The 22,279-nt window shown below is 65.9% G+C and overlaps 2 protein-coding genes across 6 annotated transcripts; one reads left to right on the top strand and one right to left on the bottom strand.

Annotated features, from left to right (window-relative positions):
* Positions 1–5,719: 5,719 nt before the first annotated feature.
* Positions 5,720–11,455, top strand: MMP19 (matrix metallopeptidase 19). Its single transcript, XM_048831567.2, has 9 exons — positions 5,720–5,986; positions 7,129–7,217; positions 7,516–7,646; positions 8,129–8,344; positions 8,524–8,769; positions 9,032–9,154; positions 9,911–10,075; positions 10,223–10,350; positions 10,997–11,455. The coding sequence occupies exons 1-9, from the start codon at positions 5,894–5,896 to the stop codon at positions 11,231–11,233; spliced, it is 1,428 nt and encodes a 475-aa protein (XP_048687524.2). The 5' UTR covers positions 5,720–5,893; the 3' UTR covers positions 11,234–11,455.
* A 1,033-nt stretch (positions 11,456–12,488) lies between these two features.
* Positions 12,489–21,416, bottom strand: LOC125627460 (transmembrane protein 198). Of its 5 annotated transcripts, none has more exons than XM_075121439.1 (6): positions 21,330–21,416; positions 17,082–17,120; positions 15,092–15,324; positions 13,766–14,341; positions 13,056–13,204; positions 12,489–12,710 (listed from the first exon to the last, which is right to left on the bottom strand). In XM_075121439.1, the coding sequence occupies exons 3-6, from the start codon at positions 15,309–15,311 to the stop codon at positions 12,585–12,587; spliced, it is 1,071 nt and encodes a 356-aa protein (XP_074977540.1). In that variant the 5' UTR covers positions 15,312–15,324; positions 17,082–17,120; positions 21,330–21,416; the 3' UTR covers positions 12,489–12,584. The 5 variants fall into 5 exon arrangements, with proteins under 5 accessions (XP_074977540.1, XP_048687541.1, XP_048687540.1 ...); XM_048831584.2 differs by lacking the exon at positions 21,330–21,416 and adding an exon at positions 19,452–19,539; XM_048831583.2 differs by lacking the exon at positions 21,330–21,416 and adding an exon at positions 18,190–18,461.
* Positions 21,417–22,279: the final 863 nt, after the last annotated feature.

Here is a 22,279-nt window from a genome sequence, read left to right as displayed (position 1 = left end):
CCAACCCCTCTTCAGTTTAGTGCGCAGACTGGTTGTGAGAGGACAGTTCTGCCACCAGCATCCTTCCCTGCCTGCCTTGCGAACTAGCTGGGGCTGATCGCCCGTGTGCACTCCCACACCGCAGGGCCAGTTTGCTTCAAGAGCAGCTCAGCGGACGCCTCGGCATCGGGTCGGCATCTCCCCTCTGTCTGCTCCTGCCCTGGGGCTGTGATGCGCTGACGCACTCGGGGTTGTTGGTGCAGCCGGGTGTTCAAAGGGCCCAGGCGGGAAGCTCCAGCCCCATTAACGGGCTGTAAGTGGCCTACAGATCGTGGCTCAGAATCAGCTTGGCCTGTAGGTCCCACAGGGGTAGTGCGTTAGCACGGCCAAGGAGAGGTGGCGCGGTGGACGTGGGGTGCCTGGGGGGGGGAGCAGGGTTCTAGTTCCGACGCGGCCTCCGGAGACCTTGGGCAGGTGATTTGGCAGTACCTCAGTTTCCCCAGCTGCGCAGTAACACAACAGCTGCTAGGGCGACTCAGAGTCAGGGGCCATCTCGCCCCATATCTCCCAGCAGAAGACCCTGCAGGGGGTAGATGTGGGGACATCTGCCCCCTTGCTCCCCAGCCAGCACTGGGAGAGCCATGGATGGCAAAGGGGGTGGGAACTGTGCAGACCCTGTGGTTTCTGGTGGGGGATGAGGGTTGCCAGGGGCAGCAGCCCCCCCCGTGTCTCGTGGGAATGATATGTCCCTCCTCCCCCTGACAGATGGCTGAGTCATCCCTCCCTTGCCCTTAACGAGCTGCAGCTGTGGGGCTGGGACAGCAGCCCCCTGTGCATGACCCAGGCTGGCGGGTTTTTGGGTAGTGACGGGTCTTTAGGTCACAGATGTGACTGACTGAAAGCTGCACCGGACACAGCTTGTCTCGCTTGCTGCCATAGCGAGCGGAGCATGACTAAGCCGGAGAGATGCCAGCGTGACTGGCTTGGGTCTGGTCAGTGTCAGCGTGTGGGTGGGCGGGGGGGGTGTGCAGCAGTGGGGCTGCTCTGCGGGGCCTGGTCAGCGGGAGCGTCTCCTGGGTGCGCAGAGGACACTTTGTTACCAGGTTGGCTGCCTCTTTGGGAAACTGAGGCGCAGAAGGGGGGGGCGTGACTCGCCTAAACTCCTGCAGTGAGATAGCAGCAGGTCTGGGAACAGAACCCAGGTGTCCTGGCTCTCACTCTGCCTGTGGTAACCCCTAGACCACATGGCTGCGTGGGGCCAAAGCAAGGGGAGAGCAGGATCCTGCCAGGCTTGGCCTGCGGGAGGCTGCGGGGGGTGGTGGCAGAAGTGGCATGAACCTGCCATGGGCTGCGGCCTGGGGCCCACAGCTGTGTAATTATCTGCCCATGTGCCAGCTCCTGCCCCACCTCTAGGGGGCGGAGGGGGGCTCACTAGCTTATGCGGGACTCTTGCTGGCTGTGAGATCGGACTCCTCGCAGAGCCTCTGGGCTGTGAGTGACCCCGGGCTGGCTGGGAAGCAGACGGTTCTTGGCCTTTCCCCGGGCTATACAGCGGCCGGGGCATGCGGCTCCGTTCCACCGCTGAGCTTGTCGCTGGGCATGAAACCCGTCGCTGCGTCTATTCGAGCTGAGCCGGTATCGGTGCTTGGGGTGACCTGATGGCCCCCCCAACCCTGTTTCCCTGCAGCCCCTTCCAACTGTGGGAACCCGTTAGCATTGTTTTGAGAGTGGGGTCCCTGTGGGTCGGGCGCTGGGTGAACACAGAGACCAGGTCCTGTCGTGGAGAGCTAAAGGCACAGACCCAGGTGGAAATGGGGAAACTGAGGCACAGTGCTGGGAAAGTGACTTGCTGAAGAGCAAGTAGAACACAGGGGTCCGGACTCCCACCCTGGCGCTCTAACCACTGGACAGTGGGAGGAAAGCAGCTGAGCGGGCTGGAGCAGGAGCCGGGGCTGGGATACAAAGGCCATGTGTCATCCCCTGGCCTGCTCTCCCGCTCAGTGATGCGCCTGGCTCTGCCAGACAAGTCATCGCCCGCCTGCAGTTCCTGGCAGTGCTGGCTCACTGACTGCCCCTTGCCCAGCCGCTCGCCCATGCCAATTGAACCAGCCCAAGGCGGGGGCGAGCCCCAGGGACCTGAATGGCCATGCGGGTGTTTGTTCGGCTTTTGTGCTTGAAGGTTAAACTCTTTCCTGGGGCCTAGGCTGGGCTGGCAGATGGCCTGGGGTGGGGTGGCTGGAGGAAGTGCTGCTCAGGGGGATTAGGGGGGAGTTGGGACTCCTGGCTTCTGACCCCAGAGCTGGGAATAGTAGTGGTTAGAGCAGTGGGGGCTGGGTGCCAGGACTCCTGGGTTCTGTCCCTAGCTCTGGGAAGGGAGGGGGCTCGTCTGGGTTAGAGCAGAGCAGGGAGTGGGATTTAGTCAGGGCTCCTGCGTTCTGTGTCCTGGAGTGAGGAGGCCTAATGGTTAGAGGGGGACAGGGCCTGGGCAGATTCGGAGTTAGGACTCTGGGTCCTCAGCATGTGTTGGGGGAGAGGTCTGAACGAGTTCTATTGGGGCATTTATACTGTATTCTGGAGACGCACTTCAAGCTCCTACCACTAACTTACCCAAGCTGGCACAGTGAAAGGTCCTGCCCCTCTCTGCCTCAGTTTCCCTCTGGTACGGCCCTCTTTCTCCCCCTGTTCCCTGATCCCAATGCTGCGCCCCATCCCTCATTCCTGTTAGCCCCGCAGGGCTGGTGTGGTGCCAGATTCTGATCCCCCTGGCCAGGCTGCATCTCCCTGTCAGCTGGTGATGGCGGGAGCCCTGGAGCCGCGCCCTGATGGTTTTCTCAGCTGAGGAGTTGGCAGGAGCCGGCAGCATGGAAAATACCTGTCGTTCAAAATAGCAAATGTGGGGCAGAAGGAGGGAGCTGGGGTGTGGGAGCCGGTGTCCTGGCCCTCTTCCCCCGCTGGTCTTCCCCATCTGCCTCCCTACATCCCTCTGCAGCTTCAGCCGGGGTGGGGTTCTACCTGTCTATGGGCTTGGGCAGCTCTGCTGTGCAGGGGTTAACAGCTGCCACGTTCCACCCCAGAGGTGGCTGCATTTCAGTGGTGGAAGAACTGATTGCTATGTGGACTCATGGGCCCTTGTAACTTTTATCGTGGCTAGGTCCTGTCCTTAGTCCTATACATATCTAACCCCCTTTAATCCGATGCCTCTGTGCTATCCTGTTGCAGTGAGTTTCCCAGGTTAATTGTCCCATCACACCCCAATTATTTTCCCCCTTTCTGCAGGTGAGTGGAGGGGAAGGGGGGACCCTTGAACTGCCCTGGTACCCTCCTCAACATGCTGTGAAAGGGGGGCAGCTCTTAGCCTCAGGCTGCCCAGCAGCTGGTTGTGTAACGAGCTACCCATTCCCAGGTGTGCATAAGGGGCTTGCGTTGCCATGGCTGCGGCTGATTCCCTGATGCCCGGTCCTGGGGGGAACAGGGTGTGATGAAGTGCAACTGTTCTTAATGTTCTCTCTGAATACGGTGTGGGTGCCTCAGTTTCCCCTATGCATTTCTTAAGTACCTAGGTGGTGGGATAAGGGGGTGTGATTGTTGCAGAGCCCTAGAGGGCCAGTGTGATGGAGTCTGCATAGAGAATGGCCAACACCCTGTCTCCTAGCCACTGATGGCCTGGGGCCTTCCCCTGCAAGGTGCCAACTGAAGGGGTTGGAGAACAAAGAGATCAGGTGGCCTCCTGGCCTGGGAAAGAGACAAATGCTGGAGGAGGGGCTGGAGAGTTCAGTTTGGAGCTGGCTGGGGAAAGCAAGCCCTGCCCCCCCAAGATGGGCCTGACTGAGGGGTCCTGTTCTCTGCACCTACAAGCTCTGTGTTAGCCCGTGTTCCTATCGTCTAATAAACCTTCTGTTTTACTGGCTGGCTGAGAGTCCCGGCTGACTGCAGAGTTGGGGGGCAGGACCCTCTGGCTTCTCCAGGACCCCGCCTGGACGGACTCGCTGTGGGAAGCGCACGGAGGGGCAGAGGATGCTGAATGCTCCGAGGTCAGACCCAGGAAGGTGGAAGCTGTGGAAGCTTCTTGCCCTGCAGACAGGCTGCTCCCAGAGAGGAGGGTCCCCCAGAGTCCTGCCTGGCTTCGTAGGGAGCAGTTCCAGAGCATCGCCCGGGGACCCCATGACACAGGGGCCGGAGACAGAGAGGGGAGACTGACCACGCTTGTCCCAAGGGATGGGCCCTGGGGCCTTGCTGGGAGCCCTGTGTCACGGAGTCCCCGGGCGATGCTCTGGAGCTGCTCCCTACGAAGCCAGTCAGGACTCTGGGGAGTCTCCTCTCTGGGAGCAGCCTGTCTGCAGGACACACAGCTCACCCGGCTCCACCTTCCTGGGTCTGACCTCGGAGCATTCAGCATCCTCTGCCCCTCCGTGCGCTTCCCACAGCGAGTCCGCTCAGGCGGGGTCCTGGGGAAGCCAGAGGGTCCTGCACCCCAACTTCGCAGTCAGACGGGACTCTCAGCCAGCCAGTAAAACAGAGGTTTATTAGATGACAGGAACACTGTCTAAAACCAAGCTTGTAGGTACAGAGAACGGGACCCCTCAGCTGGGTCCATTTTGGGGGGCAGTGAGCCAGACAACCACATCTGCCCTTCACTCCATGTCCCAGCCAGCCCCAAAACTGAAACTCCCTCCCGCCCCTCTTCCCCTGGGTTTTGTTTCTGTCCCGGGCCAGGAGGTCACCTGATTCCTTTGTTCTCCAACCCTTTAGCTCTCACCTTGCAGGGGGGAAGGGCCCAGGCCATCAGTGGCCAGGAAACAGGGTGTCGGCCATTCTCTGTGTCCAGACCCCTGCACACACCTGCCCTCTAGGGCTCCGCAGTGATTATACACCCTTATCCCACCCCCTAGATACTTAAGAACTGCCTAGGGGAAACTGAGGCACCCCCACACTATTCAGAGGAAACATTAAGAACAGTCCCACTTTGTCACATCCTGGTCCTTTGCTGCAGTTCTCCTGGCAGCTGTTCTGAGGGGCTGGTTTGCTGGGCAGGGAGTAAGTCTGCGAGGAGAATGGGCTGCCGTGCCCCGGCCGGCGCCCCGGGGCATCAATGGGGCCAGAGCCCAGCTGGCGTGACTTGGTCGGCGCCCCACTGACTTCACCAGCTTTACACCCACTGGGGTCCTGGGGGATGGGTCCCAGCCGGTTCCTAGGGGCACCTTGCAGACCCCCAGCAGCTGACCCCAATGTTGGGTGTCCAGCTGGGAGCCAGTGGGCTGGAGAGATCCCGGTGGGGGAGGGGCTGGGGCTGTCCGGTCCGGGGGCAGAGGGTTAATTCTACTGGCTTGTTGAACTCCACTTTGCCCCCAGGGTTAGGCCAGGGGGACACCTGAGAGCATCCCACATGAGTGACCCTGGGCTGGGCCTGGGCAGCATCTTACAGGGAGAGTACACAAGGGGAAACTGAGGCCGAGGGGGGGGGCATGGTTGTCCCAGGGTCACGCAGCAGAGCCAGGATTAGAACCCAGGAGTTCTGTGTCCTACTCTGGTGCCCAAACTGCTCAGGGCAGAGACCGTCCCGTGGTCTGTATCTGCAGCACCTGGCCTAACGGGCCCCCCGTCCATCCTGCAGTCAGGAACCGCCAGCCCGCTGGGGAAGGGGTTAACTGTCCATCTCCCCCGCCATCCCAGGGGCTCTGGCCTGCGGTTGCAACATGGTTTAGTTTGGAATGAGTCATCGGGGCTGTTCAAGGTTTATAAACTTGGGAAAGGGGCGGGAGGGCTGGAGAGGAGCGAAGGGCCGCAGGAACCCCGGCGGGCAGGAGGGGACGAGGGACAAGGCCCAGAAAGACGGTTTCCAAGGGCTCTGAGGAGTATCTAGTGCCCCCCCCTTGGAAACCGCTGTTTGCCGCTGCGGCTGGAGGCTCAGGGGAGGATGACTGGGCTGGAGCTGCTCTGCCAGGTCTGTGCCCTCGCCCTCTTTGCCAGCGCCGCTGCCAGCGACCCCTCGGAGGAGCAGGAAGCCGTGGTGAGTCGGAGCTGGGGCTGGTCTCCTGCCCCAAAGGGAGCGCTGGGGGGACCGGGGATGGGGCGGAATGGTTTGCTGAGCAAAGTGAGAGGCAAGTGCTGAGAAACTGCCTAAGGGAAGCTCTGCCGGTGCCCCCAATTCCCACCCACAGCCCCCTGCTATCCCATTCCTGAGATCCCCCCAGCTCTGCCGGTGCCCCTCACTCCCGACCTGCAGCCCCCTGCCATCCCAGCCCAGGACTCCCTGCATGCCGCCAAGCTCTGTCGGTGACCCTTACTCCTGCCCCGCAGCCCCCTGTTATCCCAGAGCTGGGGCTTGGGACGCTCCCCCAGCTGCTGCTCACACCGACCCTGATCTGATGGTCCCCCGGGGCTCCCCAGCCCAACCCTGCCAGGGTTCCCACGCCAGCCCTGAGACCTCTTCCAATCTGTGCTGAAGTGGGGGGTGAGCTGGGGACGGGGGCGACCTACCAGTGCAGGGTCCCTGCACATGCCAGGGGCCTTGCAGCGTGGCTGGTCTGTGCCCCTGGGGCTAATGGGACATGGCAGCGAACCCAGGCTGGACATGGGAAGGGGACCATGTCCCCGACTGGGACAGAAGGCCAATCTCACTGCCTGGCCAGGCCCCCCGCTGATGCGCCAAGCAGGCCGTGGGAATTTCCTGTCAGCTTGTTCACCCAGCTGTGCGGGCCACGTAGGCCTGGTGGCCAGGATGCCTGGGTTCTATCCCTGGCTCTGGGAGCGGAGTGAGGTCTAGTGGTTAGAGCAAGGGGACTGGGAGCCAGGACTGCGGGGTTTTGTCCCCTGCTCTGGCACCCAAGGCAAGTCTCTTCCCCCCTGCCTCAGTTTCCCCATTTGTATAATGAAGATAATGATCCCACACACACGCTCCGGGGGGCTGTGAACCTTAATTAAGGGGACAGCATTTTGAGCTCCTCAAAGCACGATGGCAAATGCCAGCCCCTAAGTGCCCCAGCATGAGATCACGCAGCTCCTCTCCTGCCAGGCTCAGAGCCTGGAGGCGGCGCCGCACCCCTCTGGTCAGGGCCCCGTTTCCCACCTGCGTAGCGATGCCCAGGTCCCTGGTGACCGACCGGGGGGGGCAGGAAGTGTCCTGCTGACCCATGTCCCATCACCCCCCAGCGTTACCTGCAGCAGTTCGGGTATTTGCAGAAGCCGCTGGAGAGGCTGACGGAGGAGTTCACCGACGCCGAGCTGACCGAGGCCATGAGGTAACGCGGGCGCCAAGCGCCCTAGGAGGGGACAGGGCTGGGCTGGGGCACGTGGGCAGAGCGGGGCCTGGGCGTGGCGTGTGCGTGATCAGTGGCATGCTGCCCCCTGTGCGTGCTGTGCCATGTCAGAGAGGGGATGCCACCGGGTGCCTTGGCTAGGCCTTACCCAGATGTTCCTGGCGCCCCCCCCAGCCTGCGCCAGGGGGGAACCCATCTCCTCGAGGCTGCATGTGGGAGTCCTCTTCCCTCGAGCATCACCGCCCCAGCTGACCCTGCTGTCTGTGCCCCCCGCGTCCAGGTCTTTCCAGCTGGCCTCTGAGCTGCCCGCCACCGGCCTCCTGGATGATGCCACCCTGGCACAGATGAGGCAGCCGCGCTGCGGGGTCGAGGACCCCTTCAACCAGAAAATCCTCAAGTACCTGCTCCTGGGTGAGGGGCGGACAGACTGTGCGTGACCCGATGCGCCCGGTGGGGGTGGGGGGAGCTGAGTGCTGGGCCGCCTGGTGGGGTCGGGGGCACAAGGCGCTCAGCGCCCCATGGTGGGGGGACTTCTCTGTTCTGCAGACCTGGAGTCAAATGAGGGGCTTGGGGGTCCAGCTGGGTCTGGCCGGAGCTACTTTAAGGCGTTAGGGTCATGTTGGGTTGGGGTCCAGGTTCTGGCGCTAGGGATGGGCGGGGGTCAAGTCGGCGTTATGGGGCTAGGCCCAGAGGTGGAAGTTAGGGGGATGGAGCCAGGATCAGGGTGTCCCTTCGACCCCGAATGCCAGGGCAGTGAGGGGCCGGTGCTCTCCTGCCACTGGGCACTGAGGGCTAGAGGCCGGGTCCCAGCATCCCCTGTGGCCTCGGAAGGGGGCTGGTGGCTCCTACCCCTTCCCTGCTGGCACAGCCGATCTCCTCCCTCTGCCCCCCAGGCCGCTGGCGCAGGAAGAACCTAACCTACCGGATCTACAGCTCCACGCCGGACATGGCGGCCAGCGCTACCCGCCGGGCCATCCAGGCTGCCTTCCGGTACTGGAGCGACGTGGCCCCGCTGACCTTCCGGGAGGTGCGGCACGGCATGGCCGACATCCGCCTCTCCTTCCACGGTGCCTACTCCTGGACCTGCTCCCGCCCCTTCGACGGACCTGGTACACGGAGCCGCCCGGGGCAGGGGGCGGGGGCGGGAGACCTCCCCTCGAGGTGCTGCCCTGAGCGGGAGGGGCGCTCCCCCCGGCAGGCCGTGCTGCCCGCAGTGTGCAGCAGGGAGCGGGGCGGGGGGCTCCGTCGGGCTGGGGGGGCCGCCCTCATGTCGCGTCTCTGGGCGCAGGGAAGGTGCTGGCTCACGCCGACGTCCCCGAGGAGGGCACGGTGCACTTCGACGAGGACGAGCTGTGGACGGAGGGGACGTACCGTGGTGTCAACTTGCGCATCATTGCGGCCCACGAGATCGGGCACGCCCTGGGCCTGGGCCACTCCCGCTACCCCGCCGCCCTCATGGCCCCTGTCTACAGTGGCTACCGGCCCCACTTCCGCCTGCACTTCGACGACATCGACGGCATCCGGGCCCTGTACGGTGAGGGATGCCGGGATCTCCCCCGCCCGGGTCCTTCCCCCTCCCACACCACTATCCCACTGGCTCTGTCCCCCCCAAGTCCTGCTGGGCCTGGTATCCTGACCACCTCTGGTGTTCCACGGGGGGACCCCACTCCTCCTGCCCCATGTCTCCCCCTGGGTCTGGGTCCAGCTCCCCTTCCCCCCATGCCCTCCTGGAGCCCCTTCATCCCCCGCCCAGTCTGTAGTGGGCCAGAATAATCACTGTCTGGTGTTACTTCAAGGCAAAAAGACTCCGGCAGTGACGCTGTCTGGGACCCTGCCGAGCCTGTCGCCCACCTCCCCCAGCCTGCCGCCCGCCAAGGTGCCCGACCCCTGCACCGACGGCTTGGACGCCCTGATGTTCGGTGAGCCGGAGGGGCTCTTTTGTGGGGGGATTCCCAACGGGCCATGAAAGAGAAGGAACCGAAGCCCCCTGGATTCTCCAGGGTTGGCACCTGGGGACGGAGACAGATGCCGGGTGTTCGGGGAGGGCTGCCCAGGGAGGGACTGAATTAGACGTGAATATAAAATAATTGAGCCAACGGGCATGGGAACCGGGCCACCCGCTGCCGCCAGCCTGAGCTGAAATGGAGCGTTCGGGGGGATGGGGCCCTGAGCAGGACGAGTGGGTTTATGACCCTTTGGCGAGTGGTGGGGGCCGGGCAGCACCCACCTAAAACTGAGCCTGTGCCCCCTTTGCTCACTGCTGAGGAACTAACGGTCGCCCACCCTGTGCCGTGTCCCTGGTTCCGCGCATTCAGCGTGGGCTCAGCCCAGAGCCTGTGTAAACCCCATGCCAGCGGCACGAGCGTTTGCCAGCCCAGCCCCGGGAGCTAAAACGTGTGTGCGAACCAGTGCAGCCCAGCCCCTGTTTGCAGCAGGGCCTGGGGCTGGGCCCCGACTTCTGTGCCGTCGTTGCGGGGGCCCCAGGCTGCGCCGGCTCAGGGGATGCCGAGTGAGGAAATAGATTTTGGGGCCAATTCGCATTGCGACCCATCTCTGTATAAAGACAAGCATGTGTCATCGCTCCAGGCCGCACAGCCCTCCCCCCAGCGCCCCACATCTGTGAGGTTGGGGGCAGCCCACAGGGCATTAACCCTTTGCTCCCCTCTGCCTCCCAGGCCCTTATGAGCAGACCTACGCCTTCAAGGGGGGCTATGTCTGGACCGTGACGGATTTCGGGACTGGCCCCCTGAAGGAGATCCCGGCCCTGTGGAAGGGGCTCCCCGAGCGGCTGGACGCGGCCGTGCACTCCCCCCGCACCGGCAGGAGCTACTTCTTCAAAGGTGGGACGAGCCTTGCCAGGGGGTGTCAAAGGGGAGATGGGGGATGGGGAAGGGTAGGTTGGGGGGGCTGGCTCCTGCCCCGTGGGCTTATGGGCCCGGCTTTGGGCACCATTCTGCATCGCAGAGACACCCCCGCTTCTGCTGCAGGTGACAAGGTCTGGCGGTACCGAGGCTTCCAGCTGGACCCCGGCTACCCCAAGGCCCTGACCCGCGTCCCGGCCAAGATCGACGCTGCCTTCTACTGGCCAGGGAACAAGAAGATTTTCCTCTTCAAGGTAGGCGCCGGGGCCCGGGTGCTGCTGGTCTCTCAAGGGCCCCAGCCCGGGTGCCCCCTCCCGCCCCGGCCTCCCCTCTGGCCCCTGAGCCAGGCCGCCCCTCCCCCGGCCCAGGCAGCCTTGGCCCACTCCGGCTTTAGGACCCAGCAAGCGGAGCCGGCTGGGGCAGGAATTCCCAGCCCCGCCCCTTTGCCCTGCCAGCCCCTTGGGGCAGGGAGCTCCGGGACCCGCCTTTCGCCTTGTTCCCATGGTGCCCAGCTGCCTCCGGCCTGAGGGCGGGTTGATCCCAGGACAGGAGGACGCGGGTTGGCTGGCAAAGATTCCGACAGGGCAGGCATAACCAGTCGGCCAATGGCAACGCAGCCCCGGTATGTGCAGGACCATGCCCCCCCTCATGGGCTATATAATAGAGCCAGGGCCCAGAGCATCCTGGGAAGTGTAGTTCACCTCCTGCAGTGGCCATTTCCACGCTGGTCCTGAGGAACTCCCTCCGCCCCGCCCCAGCATCCTGCCAGATGCATTCTGGGAGAATCCGTCTGGCACATTGTTGGCTCCAAGCCAGGCGCTGGGCAAAGGGGGGCCCCCAGCCGGCATGGGGGAGGGGAGCCGAGCCGCCAGCACCCCTCCGTTTTGCCTCCCTGCGCAGGGCACCGGCTACTGGCAGTGGGACGAACTGGCCTGGAGCGACTTCAGCGGCTACCCCAAGAAGATCTCCAAGCTGTTCACCGGGGTGCCCTCCCACCTGGACGCGGCCGTGGCCTGGGAGAACGGCCGGGTCTATTTCTTCCAGGGGGGCCAGTACTGGCGGGTCAACACGCAGCTGCGGGTGGAGAAGGGCTACCCGCTGAGCACGGCCGAGCGCTGGATGCACTGCGAGGCCTAGGCGCCCCCGCGGGATGGGCCCGGGCGCCCTGGGATCGGGGCCAAGGGATTGGAGAAGGGGGGGAGGGGTTTTTAATGGGCCAGAGGCGCCACCTGCAGGCAGCTGGCGGGAACGGCTCCGGGACAGGACATTGCGGGGAATGGGGGCCTTGCCTGGGCATTGTACCCCGGGGAGCCCCTGCTCCCTCCCTGCACAATAAACCCCGTCACCAGGGCACGGGCAGCGGGCTGAGCGTCATGGGGACCCTGCGAGCTCTGCGCCAGGGCAGCATGGCGGTGGGCCTCCTAGGAGTGACAGATGATGGGGGCCTGGCTGTTTTCTGCCCCCCAGTCGCCACACCAGCCAGCCGGCCCTGGAAATCCAGCACCGGCGAACCCCAGCCCTGAGCTGCTTGGCCCCTGGGGTCCTGCCGAAGGGGGCAGAACCGGCGCCCCCAGGGCTCGCAGCCTGGAGGACACCCTGCAGACAGACACACGGAGCCAGGCGGCCAGATCCGCTCTGTAAGGCAGTTTAATGGGCCCCCCCCGTACAGTACATAGCGTATAAACGGGGACCGGCTCCCCCCTGGAGCCAGGGCTGAGATGTGGGGCCAGGGCTCCCCCCCCCCATGGCCAGTGCCAGAGCCCGCGGGTTACAAAAGTACAAAAGCAAAGTACTGCGAGAAGAGTTAGCGGGGCTGGGCTCCAGCTGGCATCCTCGCAGGCTGGGGCGGGGATCTGGGCCCCACCACACTGGGACGCCCCCTTGCAGGGTGTTTCCGATGGCTCCAGTGCCCCGAGCCTGGGCACTCCCTGTGCCCCCTGGGGCCGGCTGCTGACTTCCCAGAATGCTCTCTACCAAGGCAGCGGCTTGCCCCAGAGCAAAGGGCTCCAGGCCAGCCCCTCCGCACGGCATCTGGGCCCCTGCGGCTGCCCCACCTGCAGCCCCCACCGGCCCCACCCGGCCTTGGGAGAGATTTAACTCAGGGCCCCAAGGCAGAACCCCCCAGCAATGGGCAGCAGTGCCGGGGGGGGGGCAGGGGACTCAAACTCTGGACGTTATAGGGGGGCCCAGAGGAGGGTCCCCAACCTGACACTGGTCGAAAGGAACCAGCTGTGGGCCCCGGAGCCCCGCCTCCCCTCTGGACAGGCCAATAGGGGCAGGGGAAGGCAGCTGCTTTGAATATTTAAAGGGGCAGGCGGGCAGGTGCCCAGGCCAGGTGGGCAGCGCAGCTGCTGGACTGGGGAGAGGGCGCCAGGAGGGGCGAGGGAGGGTCAAGTGTCACCAGCAAAACGGTCCCCCTGCCCTCCCCCCACCACTGCCGCCTCCACCCCTAAGGCACAAGTGGAATGAAGTGAAGCCCCTGCCCCCGTCAGAGGCGCCCGCCGGGCGTGGGGGCCGTCAGGGGCACGGTGGAGCCGCAGTCGTAGTCCAGGTCGAGGATGGTGTGGGCAGTGCCGGTGCCCAGCTGGCGATCCCGCAGGCTCTGGATGTAGCTCTGGGTGCGCGGAGGGGACAGGTCAACACAGGGTGCGCCCTGAGGGGGGCCCACTGCCTCCACCCACCGCGGACGAAGATCCCCCTTCATCCCATGGCGCCAGGACCCCAACCCCTGGCTAGGCAGGAGAGCCCAGCATTCACCCCATACACTGGATGTGCGGCATCCCCATTCCTACCCCTTACAGACGGCCTGGGCCTCTCCCCTGCCCAAATCCAGCTGGCTCTGGGGCAGAGCATGGCAGCCAAGTATAACGTGGATCCCAGCTGAGCTATTCAGCCTCTGACAAGGGAGCAGGGCTCCGTGATCGCTCCGGGGAAGGAGAGAAGGGGGCTCCCCACTTACCGGCGCCAGGACGTCGCCCGCGTAGCGCTTGACGGGGTTGGGCTTGCGCCGGTAGCTGCCCTCCTGCGGGGGGAGGCTCTGCCGCTTCTTGGCCTCCCTCTGCCGGATCCGCAGCAGCTGCAACCGCTGCTGCCGCCGGCTGATGATCACTGGGAGGGTGAGTCAGCGTGAGCCTCCGCGCCGGCCCCCCCACCGGGCCCCCTGGCTCTGCGCCCCCCCGCTCTGCGCCGGCCCCCCCCACTCCGCACCAGGCCCCATACGTGGGAAGCACTGGACCAGCTGGGGCTCGCTCCTTCAGTGTGGCAGGGAAACTGAGGTACGGCCAGGTGAGGGAATTACCCAAGAGAGGGTCAGTGGCTGGGAACAGAACTCAGGAGTCCTGATTCCCTCCCCCGACCCCACCCTCCCTGGGCTCTAACCCACCAGACCCCACTCCCCTCGCAGAGCCAGGGAGAGAACCCAGGAGTCCTGGCTCCCAGCCCCTCCAGGAAGGGGGTCTCAATGCAGCTTGCGGAGGTGGGAGAAAAGAGCCAGGGGTAAAGGAGGTCGCCACCCCTGTGCCCCTTACCCCACCCCCAGGCTGGCTCACTGCCTCCCAGCACCCCTGCTCTGCCCCTGCCCTGCAGCCCCGGGTCCCACCCACAGGACCCCCACTCACGCTCCGTGCCTGCCCCCCCGTCCCCCCCGCTGCCCCTCTGTCCCCCGCTCACCGTCCGCGTGCGAGTAGCCCCCGGCCGTCAGTTTCCACTGCAGCAGGAGGCCCAGGAGGCTGAGGGCCGGCCAGAGCCCCAGCACGGCCCAGCTGTGCCAGCAGAGTGGGGAGGAGGGCGCCAGGCGCAGCCGGTCGTAGACGTGGTGCAGCAGGGCCAGCAGCTCCACGAAATAGTCCACGCAGACCACGATGACGGCGGCCCCGAAGACGGCCGTGGACAGCACGGTGAGCGGCTTCTGCCAGCGCAGGGCCAGCAGGGCACAGAGCAGCGCCAGCCCCAGCAGGCTGCCCACGGGCACCCACAGGCTCTGCGGCTGGTAGAGTGGCTCGGTGGCCACCAGGGCGGCCGTGGCCAGCAGCAGCCCCAGCAGCAGCCCCGTCATGAAGAGCCCCACGCTGTGCACCAGCATGGTGACCAGCCCGCACAGCGCCCCGATGCCCAGCGCGATGCCCGCGCTCACTTCCAGGCTCAGCTGCGTCTCCAGGACTCGCTCCTTGTAGCACAGCAGGAAGATGACCAGGGAGCCGAAGAGAAGCCCCGACAGGAACATGATGGCTTTGAAGCAGCGGTAACCTGGGAAGTGGGGCGGGGGGGAGGGGGAGAGGTTAGCAGGACCCAGCGCGTGGGGCAGGGGCTCCGGGTGTGTGCAGGAATCATAGAATAGAATCATAGAATATCAAGGTTGGAAGGGACCTCAGGAGGTATCTAGTCCAACCCCTGCTCAAAGCAGGGCCAATCCCCAATTTTTGCCCCAGATCCCTAAATGGCCCCCTCAAGGATTGAACTCACAACCCTGGGTTTAGCAGGCCAATGCTCAAACCACTGAGCTATCCCTGCCCCCGGCAGGAGATGGGGGGGGGCCTGTGGGTCAGGAGGGCGGGTCACGGGCAGAGCTGGGGAAGGGGGGAGCCCAGAGCTGGGGCAGCAGGGGCTGCGGGTTGGGAGTGAGGGGCACCGGCAGGACTGGGCTAGCCGGGGGCTGCGGGTCGGGAGTGAGGGGCACTGGCAGACCTGGGGGGAGCCCAGGGCTGGGCTAGCCGGGGACTGCGGGTCGGGAGTGAGGGGCACTGGCAGGGCTGGGCTAGCCGGGGGCTGCGGGTCGGGAGTGAGGGGCATCGGCAGGGCTGGGCTAGCCGGGGGCTGCGGGTCGGGAGTGAGGGGCACCGGCAGGGCTGGGCTAGCCGGGGGCTGCGGGTCGGGAGTGAGGGGCACCGGCAGGGCTGGGCTAGCCGGGGGCTGCGGGTCGGGAGTGAGGGGCAGCAGTGGAAGTTGGGGGGGGCTCCACAGGATCCAGCCCCACATGAGCCCCTGCCGCCCGCTCACCGAAGCAGCTGTAGATGACGCCGAAGAGGCAGCAGAGGGCGCAGACGGCGGCGGGCACGGCCTGGTAGCGACGCTCCAGCTCCAGGCTGCAGGGTTCCAGGCCGGGGGCGCCCGGCCCCAGCTCCGTGGCCTGCTGGTTAAAGCCCCAGGGCTCGGCTGTCAGGACGAGGGGCAGGAGGTCGGGCTCCATGCTGGGTGGGAGCCAGGGCCCTGCAGCCATCCACACAGCAAACCTGTGGGGGGGCGCCTGGTGTTCGGAGGGGTCACAGATCTCTAGGGCTGAGCTCCTGGCTTCCCCCGACCCCCCTGTGCAGCCAGAGCCAGTCACGTCAACCCCGCACCTCTCCTCCCCCGCCCCGCCCCACCCCCTCCCTCTAACCCCCACCCTCTCGGCCCAGATCTCCCCTGAGCACCCCCTTCCCGGGGTCTGATCCATTCCCTGCCCCCCATCCTCCTGCCCAGGAGAGGCTAATCTCTTCACACGACCCAGGCATGGAAAAGATGACTAATTTCCCCCCAACAGCTGGAATCAACACGCAAAACGCCAGCCCCTCCCCCCCCCAACATCTGGCGGCTGCTCCAGAGCCAGGACACAGGGACACATCTGGCAGCCTCTCCTCGGGGCGGGGCGAGCATGGGGGGTGGAATCAGAGAAGCACAAGGGGGATCTCCCCTGGGTTCTCGTACTGCACCCATCCCCACTGCTTCCCACCTGCACCCTTGCTGGCCCCACAGCTCCCTGGAAGACACCCCCCCCTCATTCCCTACAGCCACCCTCCCCCCAGCTTTCTCCCACCTGCCCTAAAGCCCCCCACCAAGGGTTCACCTCCCCAGCTAATGTCCATGACTCGCTGCTCTCAGACCCACCCACCCCCAAAATGAGGGAATCCTGCAAAATCCAGGGGCTGGCAGCCTCTCCCTCTCCCCCTGGGGACAGGGTCTCAGGCATCGTCCTGTCAGAACCCGATGTGGGAACTGGGCCGGCCCCCCACAGCCAGGGGAGACAGAGCCTGTGAGCAGCATGGGGCCTTTCTCAGCTCCCCATTACCCGCCTGCCCTGCTGGGGGTATCAGGAGAGTCCCCCCACACTGGGTTCTGCTTGGCAAGCCGTTTCCCTGTTCCATGCCTCAGTTTCCCCTTCTGTGGAATGGGGCTCCTCTCCCTGCAGGGGTTTAATCTCTCCATGGGGGTGTGCCCAAATGGCAGGGCTCTCAGCCAGGCGGGGTTTGGAGAGACAGAGGGGACATGGGGTGGCAGGCGGCCTCCCAGCTGGGAGGGGAGTGGGGGCGTGGAGGTGGGGCAGGCGGCCTCCCGGCTGGGAGGGGAGTGGGGGCGTGGAGGTGGCAGCCTCCTGCATGAAGGGGGCCCGGTTATTTGATCCCAGCCCACAGTCACCCCCCCCCGCATGAATCCTGATGAACCCCCTCCCCAGGGCGCCAGGAGCAAAAGGGCCCCACCTTCCTTGGGGCTAGAGCTGGGGTGGGGGATGGGCTGTGCTTCTCTCGATCATTCATCACCCAGAGGGGAAAGAGTCAGTCCCTCCCAGCTGGGGGAGGGGGGGCAGGAGGGCCCTGAGCCCCCACATCCCAGGGTTCCCCCTGATGGGGCTATAGGGGCCTGATGACACCCCAGAGCCCTGCTCTGCTGCAGCCAGACCTGCCAGTGCCCCTCACTCCTGACCCTTAGCCCCCTGCTAGCCCATCCCGGGCTCCTCCCAGCTTTGCCGATGCTCCTCACTCCTGACCTGCAGCCCAGCCCTGGGCTCCCCCCCAACCCCCAGCTCTGCCCATGCCCCTCACTCCCGCCCCGCAGCCCCAGCTCTCTCTGGCTGCAGAGGCACCCGACAGGGAGGTAGTTTAGGAGACACAAAAACCAGTGGGGACATAGACGGGACTAAACTCATTTCACTAGTAACCTGGAGCAGGACTGGGAGGGCCAGGCCCAAGGACTCAGGTTTTGTGCACTAGCCCTGCAGAGCCCAGGAGGGTACCTGTGAGCGAGGGGGGATCACTGCTCTTCGGAGAAAGGCCTGTAGGATTTAATGGAAAGGGGTTAAACCAAGGAGACAGAGAAATTCCACAACAGACCAAAATGCCAGCAAATGGGACCCGTTCTGTGAACCATCCTGTACCATTCTGTAGTGGGGAGAGCGGGGGCTGCAGGTCGGGAGTGAGGGGCACCGGCAGAGCTGGGTGGGGGGGAGCGCAGGGGGCTGCGGGTCGGGAGTGAGGGGCACGAGCAGAGCTGGGTGGGGGGGAGCCCAGGGCTGGGAGCGCAGGGGGCTGCGGGTCGGGAGTGAGGGGCACCGGTGGAGTTGGTGGGGGGGGGAGCCCAGGGCTGGGAGCGCAGGGGGCTGCGGGTCGGGAGTGAGGGGCACCGGCAGAGCTGGGGAAGGGGGGAGCCCAGGGCTGGGAGTGCAGGGGGCTGCGGGTCGGGAGTGAGGGGCACCGGCAGAGCTGGGGGGGCAGGGCTGAGATTCTGGGGCACAACTTCTGTGTCAGGACTGGCACCCTACATGCTGCCCTCAGAGGCTCAGGGACACCAGCCCAGCCCCCAGCCCCCTCTGCCCTCGCTGGGCACCCTGCACAGGGCCGGCAGGAGGGGGATGAGGCTCCTGGCCAGAGGGGCTCGGGGGCCACGGGACCAGGGAAATCAGCTTAATGCTGGGAGCGAGGGAGACAAGGCTGAATAGTGGGGGGCACAGATGGGGGGGTCGGTCTGGGAGCTGGGGAGCCCACGGGGCGGGGGGACTTGGTCTGGGAGCCCGGGGGGCACAGGGGTGCGGGGCTTGGTCGGGGACCGACGAGGACACAGGGGTGGGGGGAGGCTCGGTCCGGGAGCCGGGGGACACGGGGGGGGGGTTCCCGATACTCAGGGATTGTTTAAAAGTTTGAGGGGTCTCGGGCCCCCCCCATCGCTCTCTCGATACTTTGTTTTGCTGTAAACCTCCCGCGGGGGCCCCAGAGCCGGGTCTCGCCTCCCGGTGCGAGCTGGGGGCAGAGCGGGGGGAGTCACCGACCCCCCCGGGCACCCGACCGCTCCCCAAACTTCTCCGAAGCGCCCCGGGCAGCCCCCGGCCCCGGCCCCCCAGCACTCACCGCCGGCCGGGCTGCCCGGGAAGGGCCCCGCGCTCCGGGGCTAGCGGCGCATCCCAGCTCGGTCCTTTTGTTGCGGGGCGAGTCCCAGGAAGGGGCCTCAAAGCGCCGCCAGCCCGGGCCCCCCGAGCCCGGCCCGCTCCGGTCCGGCTCCGGATTAAACTCCGCCAACGGCTCCGTCCGGCAGCAGCTGCGGGGTGACATCAGCCGCGGGCGGCCGCAAACCGCGTGGCCGGGGCAGGGGGCGGGGTCGGGGGGACCCAGGGGGCCGAGCCTCCCCCCCCCCGGTCCGGGGAGAGCGGCAGGGAGGGGCCACTGCTGGGGCGGCTCCGGCGTCCCCCCCCGGGAGCCCCCCCGCCGCTCGCTGGGTGCGGGGCCCGGATGCTTCCAGCTGGAGGCTCTGGCCGGGAAAGGGGCGAGCTGGGGGCTGGGGGGGCTCCCAGGGGCCACAGGGCTCCAGGGGCCCGTCAGACCCAAGGGCGCTGCCCGGGGCCCAGCCCCTCACGCCCAGCACCGGCTCCCCAGGCTCCTGCTCCCGGACCCCAGCCCCAGGGTGGGTCTGGCTGGGCTGGAGTCCGGGCTCGGTTCCCCTTGGGCAGGACTGCAAAGGCCACGGGGCAGGGCCCATCTTGCGTTCACGCGGGGCCCTAGGCCAGCCTGGCAGCCCGGGCCCTAGGCAGAACCGGGAATCCGAACCTTTCAGCGGGCAGCGCTGTCTGGTGGTTGGAGCGCGGTGCCCCGGGCTCTGATCCTGGCCCCGTCGCTGTCGCCCGGACAAAGGCCCCCGCGGCCTGGAGCCAGCGTCCCACGGACGGGGCCTTAGCCCAGGATGTCCAGAGCCAGGTAATTAGGCCTGTCACTTCCCCCGTGGCCAAGCCTGGACTCTGGCTCCTCAGCCCAGCTGCCTGCCCTCTGCCCCCAGGACACCGGCGCCTTGGGGCCCTGGGAGTCAGGACGCCTGGGTTCTATCCTGGCTATAGGGCAGTGGGCGAGGGCCGGGGACGCTGGAGTCAGGACGCCTGGGTTCTATCCTGGCTATAGGGCAGTGGGGTCTAGCGGCGAGGGCAGGGGACGCTGGAGTCAGGACGCCTGGGTTCTATCCTGGCTATAGGGCAGTGGGGTCTAGTGGCGAGGGCCGGGGACGCTGGAGTCAGGACGCCTGGGTTCTATCCTGGCTATAGGGCAGTGGGGTCTAGCGGCGAGGGCAGGGGACGCTGGAGTCAGGGCTCCTGGCCGTGTCTACACTACACCGAGTGGTGACTGACCTGGTTTAGCTGCAGGTGGAGCTGGGCCCTTTCAGCTTCCCTCCCTGGAATGCGGCGCTGCCCTGGCCCCGTTCCTGGGCAGCCCGGCCTCTCCCTGGGGGCTTGCAGTTGCTGGCCGCGGGCCCAAGCAGGTGCCTGAAGCCACGCCAGCGTCCCAGCAACCAGCCAGACGCCAGCTGGGCTGCAGCAGAGGGGTCCCTCTGTCCTGTGGGGAGGGGAGGGCCTCGCGGGGTCAAGCAGCCCCCTTGCTCCTTCCCAGGGCCTGGCTATAATGGGAACAAGAGCACTGTGCAATAGAACCCAGGCGTCCTGGCTCCCAGCCCCCCCTGAGCTGAGGGTAGAACCCAGGAGTCCTGACTCCCAGACACCCCTCCCCCATTGCAATCTGCTCTGACCCAGCTTCAGCTGTGGGGACAGATGGTGCCAGCAACAACCAACAGTCACCGGAACCTGCCCCCAGGCCCTGCCTCTGCCCCAGCCCCAGCAACCACTGAGCCCCGGGGAGACCACCTCCCTCCCTGGCCTGGCCTGGAGGGGCCTTAGCGGCCCTGGGGCAGTAGGTCCAGTCCCAGGAGTGACCATGCCCCAACACCGCCCTGGGAGCTGCCCATCTCCCCCGTGCCCCAACACCCCTGGGGACTGCCCATCCCCCAACACACCTGGGTGCCCCCCATCCCCCTGATCCTGCCCGCCGCCTCATTTTCCCAGAGGCAGGTTACTCCCCTGGTCTGTGTTGCCCCAGCCCTTTCCCCCAGCCTGCCCATTCCCCCCCCCCCCCGCCATCCCGGTGCCCTCCCTGCCCGGGGCCGGTGCCAGGGAGAGCTGTAGAGAAGCACCCGGCCCATTCACAGGAGCCAGGAGCCTGTGGGAGCCTGAGCTGCGGCCAAAGCCTGGCTCTTGGCAGCCGGATTTTCTCACCCTCTCCCCAGCCAGCTGGGCCAGCCCTGACCCGGCCTCCCCGCCAGCGCAGTGCCAGGCTCCCACAGGGCCAGCAGGGCGCTAGCTGGCATCCACGGGACAGAGACACCAGGATTCTCTTTGCTGTCCAGGCCTGGAGAGCGGATGGATCTCATCTTCCTCCTTATGGGATCCCCGGACGCCTGGGTTCCGCTGAAAACACCTCACTCATCGCCCCACAAGCCTGCCTCCTTTGGAGTTAGAGCGCTGCTTGAGTGGGGGGAAGGGGCAGGGGGCAGGCCCGGGAAGTGACTAGGACCCGCTGCGACCAGCCCTCCAGGCCTGGGCTTGGCTCCTGCGGACGAGGGGCGGTGAGTGCAGGGGGCTGCGGAATAGGGGAGTTGGGCCAGGGCAGCCCCTTGCCCACTGGTGAAGTGTGGGGCTGGCACGGGTGTCCCTCCCCCCCAGCACGCGAGAGGGGCAGGAACACGAAGCACCAGCTGCCCGGAGCTATCTCTATTAGCCACACCTGGGGGGTCAGGGTCAGAGCCTTGCCAAGCACGTGGCAGAGCCATGCTCCTGGGGCCCCGTGGCCCTGGGGTTCCCCCAAGCAGGCTGCCACCCGCCTCGCTCCCCCCGCTTCAGAGCTGATCCCTCGCCCAGTGCCCCCTGCCCTGCCCTCCCGCCCAGGATTGCAGCCGGGATGTGAAGGGACTGTCTGTTTGGCTCTGAGTGGATCAGGTGCAAGGTGCATTGCAGATCTCCTGGCTGGTGGGGGGAGTCCAGGGCCGGGCTAGCAGAGGGCTGTGGGTCAGGGTTGAGGGGCACCGGCAGAGCTGGGGGGGAGCCCAGGGCTGGGAGAGCAGGGGGCTGCGGATTGGGAGTGAGGGGCACCGGCAGAGCTGTTGCAGGGGTGAGGTGTGGGAGCCCAGGGCTGGATCAGGACTGAGAGAGGCATGTCAATGTCATTTTTTCTGTTACCTGTGGGGAAACTGAGGCACAGAGTGGGGACGCTCGGAATAGAACTCAGGAGCCTGGACTGACAGACCTCGGTCTAACGCAGTCCTCGGTCTCGCTGTCTCTCACGCCCCAGCCCTTGTGGGAGCGGGAGGCCACGGGGGACGCCGTGTCTTGGAACAATGCAGAACAGCACCCCTCCCCCCTCCCGCCCCCTCCTTCCTCCATGGCACAGTGGAAGCTCTCAGGCCCCGACACTGGAGACAGAGGGAGCTTTGTGTCTCCCCAGCGCCAAGGTCGAGGGAGCACAGCACATGATCCGCCAGCCAAGCCCACAGCCACTGCGTCAGCCAGAGCAAGGCAGCGGGCACCTCCTGGCAGAGGGGCTGGGGCAGCCTTAGGGGCCTCCCCAATGCCTGCTCCACCTTCATAGTGATGGGCAGCCTCCTCCCGCATTGAGCTGCCAGGGCCCGGCACCCCCAGGAGGGCTGCACATGCTAGCAACAGGGTCAGCAATGTCCTCTGGCCACCACAGGGGGAGGTTAGTGCAGTGGGACTTGGAGCAGGACTCCTGGGTTCTCGCCCCAGCTCTAGGAGGGGAGTGGGGTCTAGTGTATTGGTCCATGGGACTGGGAGCCAGGACTCCTGGGTTCTCGCCCCAGCTCTGGGTGGGGACTGGGGTCTAGTGGATTGGTCCCTGGGACTGGGAGCCAGGACTCCTGGGTTCTCGCCCCAGCTCTGGGAGGGGAGTGGGGTCCTAGCCCCAGTTCTAGAAGTCAGATTCTTTCTCACGTGGCGAGGGCCGGGCTCTGCTACTGAGTTGCTGCCTCACCTAGGCACAGCCCTAGTGCCCCACTCGTCCCGGCCAGGAGACCCGGGGGCGCAGTGGCCCCACCTGGCGGAGGGGGGCAGAGCCGGCGTTAACGTGGGCGAAGCCAGTCGCTGCCCTTGGAAAGACGCTGCTAAGACCAGGG

Source organism: Caretta caretta, chromosome 20, assembly GCF_965140235.1.
Source record: "Caretta caretta isolate rCarCar2 chromosome 20, rCarCar1.hap1, whole genome shotgun sequence".
Taxonomy (NCBI): Eukaryota; Metazoa; Chordata; order Testudines; family Cheloniidae; genus Caretta; species Caretta caretta.
Note: the sequence above shows the minus strand (reverse complement) of the source record. Positions and strands in the feature narration are given on the sequence as shown.